The sequence below is a fragment of the Canis lupus genome, chromosome 15 (assembly GCF_048164855.1).
Source record: "Canis lupus baileyi chromosome 15, mCanLup2.hap1, whole genome shotgun sequence".
Lineage (NCBI taxonomy): Eukaryota > Metazoa > Chordata > Mammalia > Carnivora > Canidae > Canis > Canis lupus.
In genome coordinates, this window is record NC_132852.1 from 21,349,900 (window position 1) to 21,363,588 (window position 13,689).

At 33.2% G+C, this 13,689-nt stretch overlaps 1 protein-coding gene across 6 annotated transcripts in view; it reads right to left on the reverse strand.

Moving 5' to 3' along the window:
* Positions 1 to 13,689, reverse strand: part of MICU3 (mitochondrial calcium uptake family member 3) — a 95,555-nt gene that overhangs the window by 50,227 nt on the left and 31,639 nt on the right. For all 6 annotated transcript variants that reach the window (XM_072776209.1, XM_072776206.1, XM_072776207.1 and 3 more), the window contains exons 2-3: positions 6,862 to 7,015; positions 1,460 to 1,491 (exon numbers count right to left, since the gene is read on the reverse strand). In XM_072776209.1, coding sequence (XP_072632310.1) covers positions 1,460 to 1,491; positions 6,862 to 7,015 — 186 coding nt within the window. The remainder of the gene's footprint in view (positions 1 to 1,459; positions 1,492 to 6,861; positions 7,016 to 13,689) is intronic.

Consider the following 13,689-nt stretch of genomic DNA (forward strand, 5'->3'; position numbering starts at 1 on the left):
ATAAGAAGACATCAAGACAGAGACATGCACAGAATAATGACGTGGGAAGATGACACAGGGAAGAAATGGCCATCCACAAGCTGAGAGAGGCCTCAGAAGAAACCCATCCTGCCAGTAACTTGATCTTGAACTTCCAGTCTCCATATCTGTGAGAAAATAAGTTTCTGTGGTTTAAGCCACCTAAACTTTGGTATTTGTTATAGCAGCCCCAGCAATTTACTATACTACTTTAGCCTAGATTTATAGTAAAACAGTGAGTAATAGCTGTGATAGCAGACATATTTGTATTCTATCTAATTTTAAAGAGGATTTCTAAAATTTCACATGAAAACATCATGTTTGACACTTGATGATCAGATGAGCACTGGGTGTTACACTATATGTTGGCAAGTTGAATTTAAATTAAAAAAATTTTTAAAAAAAACCCCAAACAGAAACATCATCAGCTATAGGCTATAGGCTTTTGGAAGAATCTTTTTTTTTTTTTTTTTTTTTTAAGATTTTATGTATTTATTCATGAGAGAAACATAGAAGGCAGAGACATAGGCAGAGGGCAAAGCAAGCTCCCTGCAGGGAGCCTGATGTGGGACTTGATCCTGGAACTCCACGATCACGCCCCAAGCCAGAGGCAGAGGCTCAACCGCTGAGCCACCCAGGGGTCCCAGGAAGATTCTCTTTAACTGGTTAAGGAAGTACTGTAGAATGCCATACTATTTTTTTTTTTTATGATATACTAATGTTTTTTATCTTTTTTATATTGAAGGTTATCATACATTTAAAAAGTGCAAAAGGAATACACACACACACACATATATAATTTAAAGTCAGAAATTGTTAAGAAATAGAAAATACCAGTACTTTGGAAGCCTCTTTGCACTTCTCACTGATATATCCTTCCATCTCCCTAGAGGTAAATATTGTCTTGAATTTAATATTCATTGTTCCTTAGTTTTCCCACCTATGAATGCATCCTTAAACGGTTTCTTTTTCCTAGCTGTAGACTTTATATAATGGAACTATAATTTATGTTTTTGTGAATTTGCTTGTTATTATGTTTCCCAGATTCATCTAGCTTAAGCACCAGTATAATTCATTTGTTTTTACTTGGTATAGTATTCACTGTATGAATATATAAAAACTTATTTACCTTATTGATATTATATTATAGTCTTTCTGGCCAATTATGAATAACCTAATAACATTTCCGTGAACCTCTCATGCATGTACAAGTTTCTCTAGGTATATTCTCTAGTGTAAAATTACTGGATCATAGGGCATATTCAAGTTAAACTTTACTAGGTATATGTATATGCACTGTTTCAAAAGTGAGATCCAAGAGAACTGCTAGGTACAGGGTATGTCTATCTTTAATTTTAGTAGATAATGCTAAACTATTTTCCAAAATGGGTATGCATATACATAATGTGCATGCATATGTACACCAAGAGCTTTAACCTACCTGTTTGGTAAGCGACTTCCATGTTTTCACAACTGTAATAAACAAATATAAAAGAATTAGATAATAAATACTTCATGTAATGTATATCTAAATTCAGTAACCATCTAACCAAGCTTATATACCTTAAAGACAAAGTATTTTTTAACTTTGAGATGTGGATCTAAGGTATGGTTTTATTTGTGTTTTGTATTTGTTTCATGTACTACAAACTAGTTACAACAAATGATATCAGTGGAATAGGACACATATTTTCCATAATCATTATCTTACTTTGGGGATTTCTGGATTTATAAAGTTAACTTACTCCATGTTAATCATCCTTTGGGCTTAAAAACACAAATACTGATATTTATTAAATATTCATACTAGAATATAAAATATCAACAGAGAGAAATTATATTTTAATTATAATGTTACCCATGATTTCTACGATGTTAGTATCTCTGGTTATAATTCAAATCCAGGTCTCTCTAGGGTGAAGGGGAAGGGTGGGGGCAATGAGAAAATGAGATGAAAAAGAGAGCAGGTAATGGCAATAGGGAGCTAGCTCCTCATCCTTTTTTCCCTTCTTTCCCTGTATTTAAGAATAATTTCTGGAACAAGAGTGTTATCACTGGATAAATTACCTGAGATCACTTTCTTTTTGTGATTCCTCCTCACATCCTTGAAGATCTCAAACACTATAAATCTTATAATACTGGAATAAGTGCACAATCAACACTGCTGTATCCTTTACTCAGATTTGAAAACTCTGAATATCTGATGTCAGCCCAAGAAATTATCTCCAGGTTTATATGTGATTAAGCCCTATAACACAGCTGCATTAGGAACTGGTAAATATTATTTCAGCTACATTACAATAATGACAACCAATAATTTTTCTATATAGTAATGTGGCTATTTCTTTATAATTAATGATAGTTATAGTAAACAGTATATCAAAGTCAAGACTAGAACAAAGGCAGTTTTCGCCATTTAACATTCTTAGTTTTTAAGCAATATAAGTCACTTTTAAGATTGAAAGGATAGAAGTTTGTTCTAAAACTCAGCAAACTGATTTTTATGGAGATCGATTTGTTCTCTATGTAGCAACAACATCCTTTCTTTACCTAAGATAGTCTGTACAAATGTGTAATCAAGTGATTAAAATCACAGGTTTATAAAGAAGAATTCAGCAGTTAGCCTTAATTCCAATACATTTATTTAATAGAGACATCCACCTTTCCATAATGAACAGAAGATTGTAAATAATATTTATTACCTTCCTTACTTGAAATGTTGCAGTATGATCAGAAGAAAAATAAATGGCACAAAAGTACATGCACATGCTCTTAGGCAATGTTCAGAAGCAATTTATCAGAAGAGGAAGTTAGACACACTCTTGAGTTTTGTAGGGTTTATGAGATTTCCAGGGTAAATTATTCACAAAAGACATATTCATTCTGCCGGATATGTCACTATGTTCAGTATTATTAGCTTTTTTTTATAAAGACTAAAGAGCCATTAAGATTGTTCTTCAAAGGATTTTCTGATTTTCTAAATTCCTTATTTAATATGAAGTTACTACATATATAAATATAACTCTGGTGAAGAGGGACTTCAATGCTATAGGATGTATTTTATTTTTTCAGTTATAAGTTGATATTCATTATATTTTTAATACTTTCATGTACATCTGAAAATTTTTAACAATATATTTTTAAAACTAAAAATAATACTTGTAGCTATATGCAAATAATCAATTACTTATTTTAGTTCTAGAAGGGAAACTTGTCTTTTGGGTTCTATTTAAGTAGGTAAAATAAATTTACTAGATTTCAAACACAAACCTATAATCAATCAACAAATGCATATCTCGATTAACATTTATTTGAAATATATTAAGAGAATGTTTACACAGTATATCACTTTTTTCCTGTTAAAGACTTTTTAAAAAATGATGATTATGAATTCAAATGATGATGATGGTGACAATGACAAAGACAGCTACCTACATTTATTAAGTGCTTACTGTGTGTCTGGTATGATACTAAATACAACCAATATCACTCAATCCTCAAAAGTCTCATGAAGTTGCTATTATTTTTATTTTTTATAAATGAGGCGACAAAAGATTAAATAACAAAGTTCTCAAAGCTAGTAAATGAATGCTAAGGTTTAAATATGTCTGTCTAATTTCAATATGCCACATTGATAAACATATATGATTTAATTATTCAGTCTATGAAACACATTTTCTCTTCTGAGGTAAATACTTCTTTTTATAATCCTACACTTTAAAAAAAGTTTTTACAAATATCTTGATATTTAGTGATCGTTCTTAGCTATGTTTTAAAAGTTTCAGCTTGAAATTAACTAATGTTAATTTGTGGTTGTTAAATGCCCTGTGCAGATTTTTTATAATGGAATGTTTTCCTACAAATGATGGTTCTATAATACCTTGAAAAGAATCACCATAAAATTTATTTCCAAAAAATAAAAAGCCACCAGCAGGCTTCCAGTGACTATATTATGATGAAGAAAAAATTAAGAAAATAATGAATTAAAAAATTTTCAAACTATGAAATTCTAAATTAAGCATTACTTAATGAATGACTTCTCAAATATAAGTTTGACAAATTATAGCATTTGATGCAAAAATACCATTTGATATTCTAAAAAATACATAGTTATATCAAATTTGTGCTAACTTAAATATAAAAGGTCCACATTGTATGAAATCAATTAAATGTATGGAATGCATATCTGTTTTTGTATAAGAGTCTTTTTCTACATAGTCACTATACTTATGAAGCTTAAAATATTTAAAGAGGATAAAAAGTATCAAATAACCAATTCTAAGGCTAAATATGGTTATTTGGCACATGGTAAGTACTCAATAAATATTTCTAGAAGGGAAGGAGGAAAGGGAAGGTAAAGGAGCAGAGATATAATCCTTACCATAGCCCTCAAATTTTTCCAAAAGAGTCCTACTTCATTTGTAGCCTTTTCTATTACTACTATCTTACATACTCCCAAAGTGAACTACTTTGAATATACCATTTGCTCTCCTGATCCCATGTGTTTGTTCACGTAGTTCCCTTTCCATCAGTTACTAATTTCAGAGTCTTCTGACAAAATATAGCATGATAAAGTTTCTCCTTCAACTACTCTATTTCATTTCCTTTCTATTTTACAGCCAAATATCTTGAAAGAGTCCTTTATACTCACTGTTTTCATTTCTTCATCTTCTGCTATTGCAAGCTAGTCTTTCTTTGCTCTAATGACTACACTGAAACATCATTTTAAAAATCATCAATAGCCTTCAAATTACTAAATCTAGTAGACATTTTTCTGTTCTCATCTAACTTGACATCTTATTTGACCATTCTGTTCATTTTTCTTGGCTTCTATGACTCTATACTCCTGATTTTATTCCCATGTTTCCAGATACTCCTATTTTTCCTTTTGAGGCTCATCTTTCAAGCCTTTGCACCTTCATCATTTAAAGTCTAGGAATTCCTCAAGGATTGGTTCTTGGTCAGCTATATTCTCATACTATACTGCCTTATAGGCAGTGTTATCCATACTTACTGTATTAATTACCAACCACATAGATGAATCCTAAATATACACTCTACCCAACCCTCTCCCCTCATCTCCAATGGAAATAATCTAAAATGTCAAAAATTAATTGATTAAAAATTAATTTGCAAAGTAGCCAATTTGCCAAATTATTTAGATTTTTTTTTTAACTTTTAGACGTTTGTTTTCATCTCACATAGTTACTTTTTTGGTTACTGCTAAGAATGCTTAAGAACTTATCATGGCACCTTGATACTTTTTCTTCTGCTGAAATGCTCTACTTTCAACTTCCTATTAGCCTACTTAACTCTTACATGCAATTCATATTTCATGTGGATATTTATTTTCCCAGGGAAGATTTCCCTGAGCTACCTAACTGACCTCTCAAAAATATGCTCTCACAGCTTCAAGTTTCTTTCATGGCACTTATCACAGATGTAATTTACTATTTATTTGTATACTTCATTGATCAGCATGGGTTTTATCCACTAGACTGTAAGCATCATGAGGGTGGAGAGTCTATTTTTGTTTGTTTGCTTCCCTCACCGCTTTATTTCCAGTGCCTAGTGCAACACCTAGCATTTGACAGGTGTCTTTGATTACATGTCATAATTTGCTATGAGAAGAAATGGGAAGTGTGCATAAAGTACTCTGTTGCATTCCAAAGTACTATGGCTGTCTTGAGGAAAAAGTACTGTGATTCTTTGAGTTGTGAACTGAACCCTTTTTCATGGAACACAATTTTTACTTGAAAGAACTGACAAATTATGATTATTTGGACTTGGGTATTTGGCAAGCATTTTCTTAAAAATGAACAAAGCTATTGCTTCAAAAAAACAACTGACAATATTTGATGCCAGTGATAACATTTGAGCTTTCAAGTAAAAATTAGAATTTGGGAGAACTTGTATACACCACCATGAGTTTGACAGCTTTCCAATAAGACTTTCATGGTAATATTATGACAATATCACTGAATTATTTTTTTAAATAAATCGCCTAAAAATATGTCAATATTTGGAAGATCTGCATAACTAAATCAACCAGTATCTTCCATTTGATGTTACTATATAAGGGTAAAAGATCCATTCCAAGTGCAGTGGGGGCCAATGGATTTTTTCATAACAGATGACAAAGTTTCAAATTCCACATTACAACTAAACTCTAAGGAACTACCACTAGCCTTTGAAGTATCAAAGAAGAATATCTACAATAATCTGAAAGGGCTATTAAAGTACTCTTCCTTTTCCTTACTTCTTTACCTGTGAGGCAGATTTGCTTAATATACTTCATGAAAAACAACACACTGCAACTACTGGATAAAAAAAGCAGATGAGAATACAGCCATCTTTTATTAATCAGACGCTGAAGAAATTTGCAAGACTGTACATAATGACAAAGAGTTTGAGAACCACTGCTCTAACACATGGAAAGATGAGTAATAGTCTATATTTGCACTGTAGGGGCCATGACAAATACAGAAAAGATATAGGTAGAATTCTTGCCCCAGGTCTAGCTTCAAAGCCAGTCCTCTGAATTACTCTGTTCATGCTGGATATAAGAATTGAATAAGCAGAATATGAACCTATTATAAAGAATATCAAGAGTGACGTGGTTTTTAAGTTTGATGAACTAAGAAAGAGTAAATAAATGCAAGTTTGTGAAAAGAGTTTATAAGAAATATTAATTTAGTAAGGTTATATAGCATAACGTCTTTTGAAATACCACATTACTTGGTTAGTTGTTCTAAAAACTTACCCTGCTCCACACTTTAACAAACTGGAAATAAGAAAAAAATCTTATAAAATCATTAAGAGAATTAAAAAATATATACTTACATTTGGGCTCATCTGTTGTAACAGCCAAAATAAAATCATATGGAGTCATGAATAACTGCCCTTCACATTCTATAGAAGCAAACAAACGAAATCTCCTTTCCCGCGATGTAGCATAGAGGTCTAAGTCTTCAATGTCTGATCTGTTGATAGCAACCTAAAGTTAAGCAAGCAAATAAATATGGACTGTGTGAAATAACATCTCCTTCAGAAGCTAAATGCTTTTAATTATGCTAAAAGTGAATTAATAAGAGTAAATGACAAAGTGTGAAAACGATGTCTTCTGGAGAATTTAATCATTTTATAAATAAGTTACCCATATGAATAAAATGAATTCATGTTTAAAAGATCTTACTATAAATATCATTTTGGGCCTGAAAATTCTAAACTGGCACTTGAAGGACCTGTGATTTATTTCTGAAGTTTCAGTTTCAGAAAACATCAAATTTCTGAGCTAACAGTTTCTTTTTTTTTTTTAATTTTTATTTATTTATGATAGTCACAGAGAGAGAGAGAGAGAGAGAGAGGCAGAGACATAGGCAGAGGGAGAAGCAGGCTCCATGCACCGAGAGCCCGATGTGGGATTCGATCCCGGGTCTCCAGGATCGCGCCCTGGGCCAAAGGCAGGCGCTAAACCGCTGCGCCACCCAGGGATCCCAGCTAACAGTTTCTTTAGAAGGAACATTAACTCTTGCTGAATGCTTACTATGTGCTTTCTATATAGCCTTACTGATCTAATTAGAAATCTGCTCATAGTCTATGGATTTTCTAAAAGAAGAATTCTGATATGCTATTCAGGGCTACCACTAAGAAAACCACTTAGTGGCAGTGCTTAGGTTACAACTGAAGTTGCTAACTCTAGATCCCTAGAGTAGAGTTGCCACCAATGGTTGTTCTGAATTCTACCTAAGGTGAAGATTAACAGAATTAGAAGGAATGTTTATATATGGGGGTGGCAGGGGGCGGGGGGGGGGGGGATAGAGGAAGGAAGTGTCTTTTGTTTTCCTTAATTTCAAGACCTTTCTTTGTGGATAATTTTTCATTGCTATTTACTTTTTCTCTGAACTACAGCAAATTTGTTAATAGGATTTTTTTTTTTTTTTTGCTGATTACAAAAGTGATGCATAGTAATTGTATATAATTTAGAAAACAAAATTTTTAAAGTTTATAGATACAATTTTTTTCTTTTTTGGCAAAAATGGAATTACACTGCACTGTTCAGTAATCTGATATTTTTCAGTTATTAATATATCAGGGCTATTTTCTCACTAAATACTCTAGTAGATCATTTTTTTAGTAGCTGTATATTTCATATCAAGTGTTTACGCCATAGCACAATTTATGAATTGCTCATGGCTAAATATTTACTTAGGTGATTCACAGTATTTTACTATTGTAAAATGATGTTAAAATGACCAGCATAGAATATATTTACATATATGTACAGAGTTCCTTGAGATAAATTCCAAGGAGTGGATTTGATTGGTCAAACAAAACCTTTTCATATATATTTTCACTCTGCCTCTAGGGAATTAATAGCAATTTACATTACTATCAATAATGAAAAAATTATATTTTATACATTTCATAAAAATTATTTTATAGTAGAAGAAATTATTATTTAGGATGGCAAGCTTATTCTTTTTATTGTTTCTTCCATGTCTATGATGTCATAATGCAGATTATGTATAAACTATTAAAATTATTTAAATATCAATATCTTGAGAAGCTGTCTCAAAATAATCCATAAGAACTTTCAATAAGGAGATTACATCTTGCATTTCTAAGTTACACTTTATTAAATGAAGAGCCAGGCAAATGACTAGTATTTTCCCCACTATTCTGAAGATTAAGACTTTTAAAAAGTAGTCAAATAAAATACAAGTACTCAAATAAAAACTAAAAAAAGGGATCACTCCCTACTTTTTAATGGCATGTATAAGAGACAGAATATATATGTCAGTGCCTTTAAGAAAAAATACAATCTATACGGAGGGACAAAATACTAGTTGGAGAGACAAAAGGTGCAAACTTGGAAGAAAAGAATGAGTCAAGTTAGAATAAATCAAAATAAAGCACTATAGAAGTTGAGGTTAATAGGAAGGTTTCATAGGGCACCGGGGTGGCCCACTTGGTTAAGTGTCTGCCTTCAGCTCAGGTCATGATCCCAAGGTCCTGAGACTGGGACCCTGAGTTCGGGGGGATGGTCCCTGCTCAGTTAGTAACCTGCTTCTCTCTCTCCTTCGGTTGCTCCCCAGCTTGTGCTCTCTTTCTCTCTCTCTCAAATAAATAATCTTAAAAAAAAAAAAGTTTTCAAGAAGAAAAAAACAGGAGTTTTAACATTAGGAAGAGATATGAACATCCTAGGTTTACACAGCATATTTGAAAAGATGGTAATAATCTTCCCAGAGCAGAAGATTTACATTCATGGAAAAGGGTAAGTAAACTGATAACGATTTCTGAATGCCAGACAAAGCACTGGAATTTAATCAGATAGAAAACATGGCTTTAGGAGATTCTTACGTAGAGCAATGACACAAAGAAAATGTTGCTTTAGAAAGATAAAACAGCTCCATACCAGAGACAACTTAGTTCAGTAGTATGTTAATAACAATTACTCAGGTAATCCATAAGTATTGGGAAATTGTTTTGGCTCTGTCATGATGAGAAGTGAAACACTGAACAACTTAATGTCAATAATGGGCAATAATTTCCCTGAAGAGTCTAACAACTTAGGTCCCTTTCTATACATATATCCCATGGGGTTCTTCTTCCTCCTAGGATAGGGAAATCAATCTTGTCTGTGACCACAGCTTACTTTCTTGCTTATTTCCTGCTAGGCCATTTCCTTGGACCTAATTGGCGCCAATCAACCAAGACTCATTTCCAGGGAACTTCGGGAAGGATTACTCTGTGTGGAGCTCTCATGGTTTCTACACCACTATCTGAAGCCATGCCTTAGTCTAACATCCTGAACCACCACAATTTTTGCATCTAACATCTTTATTTGTCATGATCTAATATGGACTTGATCTGTGATTTCTGCCCCTGCCTGCCGCTGCCATTGCTGCTCATGATGTATTTGTGTTTTCTCATCAAACTTTTCTTTCTAAGTGTCTGTCATTGGTCCCAGCAGGTCAAACCTGCTTGACCACTGCAGCTGGGAATTTGATCCACCTTCCATGAGCTAATGCTGACAACTCTTCCTTCTCCTTAACTTCTACTAACAATCAATCCACAAAACCTGTTACTCTCCCTCTCATTTCTCACATCTGCCACAGTCATCACTTTTGTGTAGGCACCCAGTACTTCCCTAAAATTTTACAGTAATGGCCTGTGATTTTTGCCTCTAATTCATCCTACACTGAGAGAAAACAGGCAGAACTACAGAACAGTGTGAAATCTTTTAACCACCTGAGTAAATGTATCAGAAAAAAATCTGACCAAGTGGAGTTTAAGGTTTTCATTAAAACTCTACTGTATGAAAGAATTCAAGATTTCAAGTAATATTACAAATTACAATATTATAATATTATTACAAAGCTGTAATGATCAAGACACTGGCACAAAAACAGACCCTAGATCAATGCAACAGAACAGAAAATCCAGAAATGGACCCACAACTATATGATCAGCTAATCTTCAACAAACCAGGAAAGAATACCCAATGGCAAAAGGACAGTTTCTTCAACAAAACGTGTTGGGAAAACTGGGCAATAGATGCAACAGAAATAGAGGCAATAGAAATAGAAAACATGCAAGAGAATGAAACTGAACCACTTTCTTATACCATATACAAAATTAATTCAAAAATGGATGAAAGACTAAATATGACACAGGAAAACGTCAAAATACTAGAAGTGAACACAGGCAGTAACTTCTTTGACATCAGCCTTAGCAACTTCCTACTAGGTACTTGGAGGCAAGGGAAACAAAAGCAAAAGTGAATTACTGGGACTTCAAAACAAAATCCTTCTGCACAGTGAAGGAATCAACCAACAGAACTAAAACACAATCTTCAGAATGGAAGAACATGTTTGCAAATGACATACCTGACAAAGGATTAGTATCCAAAATCTATAAAGAAGTTATCAAATTCAACAGCCAAAAACCAAATAATCCAATTGAGAAATGGGCAGAGGAAATGAATAGACATCTTTCTGAAGAATACATACAGATGCCTAACAGACACATGAAAAGATGCTCAACATCACTCATCATCAGGAAAATACAAATCAAAACTACAATGAAATATCACTTTAAATATGTCAGAAAGGCTAAAATTAACACAGGAAACAACAGATGTTGGCAAGGATGTGGAGAAAGGGGAACCCATGTATGCTGTTGATGGGAAAGCAAACTGGTGCAGCCACTCTGGAAACAGTATAAAGGTTCCCCCAAAAGTTAAAGATAGAACTACCCTATGATCCGGCAATTGCACTACTGGGTATTTATTCAAAGGATATAAACGTACTAATTCAAAGGGATGTAAACACTCCGATACTTAATAACAGCATTATCAAAAATAGTCAAATTATGGAAAGAGCCCAAATGTCCACTGACTGATTATTGGATAAAGGAGTTGTGGTATGTGTGCCTATGTGTATCTGTGTTTGTGTGTGCATGTCTATACACACACGTAAAATGTAAATTAATCAGCCATCAAAAAGAAATGAAATCTTGCCATCTGCAAAAATATGGATGGAACGAGAATGTATTGCTAAGTGAAATAAGTCAGACAAAGATAAATACAAATATGATTTCACTTATATGTGGAATTTAAGAAACAAAACAGGGCAGCTTGGGTGGCTCTGCGGTTTAGTGCCTGCCTTCGGCCCAGGGCGTGATCCTGGGGTCCCAGGATCAAGTCCCACATCAGGCTCCCTGCATGGACCTGCTTCTCCCTCTGCCTGTGTCTCTGCCCCTCTCCCTTTCTCTGTCTCTGTCTCTCTCATGAATAAATAAAATCTTAAAAAAAAAAGAAAAGAAACAGACAGACGGGGGGCGGGGGGCAGAGAGAGAGGCAAACCGTAAAACAGATTCTTAACTATAGAGAACAGCTGGAGGAGAGGTGAGGGAGGATGGGTTAAATGAGTAATGGGGATTAAGGAGGGCACTTGTGATGAGCAGTCGGTGTTATATGCAAGTGATGAATCACTAAATACTACTCCTGAAACTAATATTGCATTATATATTAAGTAACTGCAATTTAAATAAAAGCTTGAAACAGTAACAAAACTCCACTTAATGAATTCTACCCCTTTTTATCTTAGCAATAGTATCCATCATTTTTGATAATGGCATTAGGTGATGCCTACAGGTCTACAGATTTAGCAACACCTTAAAAAGAAGGGCTGGGAAGGAGTTTGAGAATGGTTTGTGGCCCAGACAAAAAAGTGAATCCTAAAAGGGAAGAATCTGATTTATGTATAAAAGAGAAAACCAGAGCCTGGTGCTTAAAAGGGTTTCCTTCTACTGCAGACTTGTTGCTTCTTTCACTGCCTCTTCTCAATTTAGTGTGATAAATCATGTAGTGCAATAATATACATTGGCACTGCTCAAGTGTAACATAAACTGGTAAAAAGTAAAAACCAATTTTCCCACGTTAACCCAGTATCCTGTCCCGATCCTAGACTATTATCTCTGAGTAGAAGGAATGGGTTCATGTGGGTGGAGAATGGGATGAAGTAAAGAGCAGAACAAGAAATCAGTACTTTGGTTGGTTTTATATTTTCTATTCTCTCCCACTGACTTATTTATCTCTTCCCACTCAGATGCCATATTGTTTTAATTACTAATAGCTTGTGGTTATGTTTTGATATTCGGTAAGGCAAAATTTCATCTTATTATCAATCTTTTAAAAATATTCATGGTGATTCATACTCAATTTTCTCTTCTAAGTGAACTTTGAAATTAATGCATCAAATTCTATTTAAATAAAACTACTACCATTTTGTTGGGGATGACATTCAATTTTGGTGTAAAAGACTTGATATTTTTTTCCCATCTGGGAACATGGATATCTATTTATTCAGGTCTTCAACTATGTCTTTCAGTAAAATTTTGCAGTTTTCTTCATATAAGTTTTAAATATTTTGGTACATTTTATACCTTCTATGTAATTATGAATTGTGAATGGAACCTTTTATTCCTATTACATTTTCAACTGATTATTTCTGATGAATGGGAAAGCTACTGACTTTGATATATTTGCTTTGTATCTAATTACCTTTTTAATTCATTCATTTTAATAATTTTTCCTTTGATTTTCTAATAATTATAAATTCTTTCACAATAATGACATTTGTAGCTTTTCCTTTTTAGTATTTATGCTTTCATTGCCTTAATTATGAGAGGTCTATGTCTCTATGTTGAATAGGTATCAGTTAATAGAAAGCATTTTTATCTTTTTCCATGTTTTGAAGAGAATGGTTCTAATGAATTGCCATTAAATGTAATGTCTGCTGTTGGTTTTGATCATTATCTTATACCTTAAATCAGGAATGGGTATCTGTTTTCCTTTGTTCAGTGCAAATAAATGTGTTTAGAGTTAGACTGGTCCTCAGACACCTTAGAGATCATCTGGTCCTCTTGTTTCTTTACCTTTTTTACCAAAATAGAAGCATAAATATGAGTCCTCAAACAAAAATTTTAAATGTGTTGGGCAAGTACAAGCATAGTAGAAATCCTCAAATAAAAATTCAAAAGGTATTGAAAAAAACTCTATTAGTTATATTAGCTCTTTAACAATTTTTAGTTTCCAAGATGAATATTTAAAATCAATTAATCAGCTAATGTAAATTCATTAATTCATCCAACAGATACTTGGTG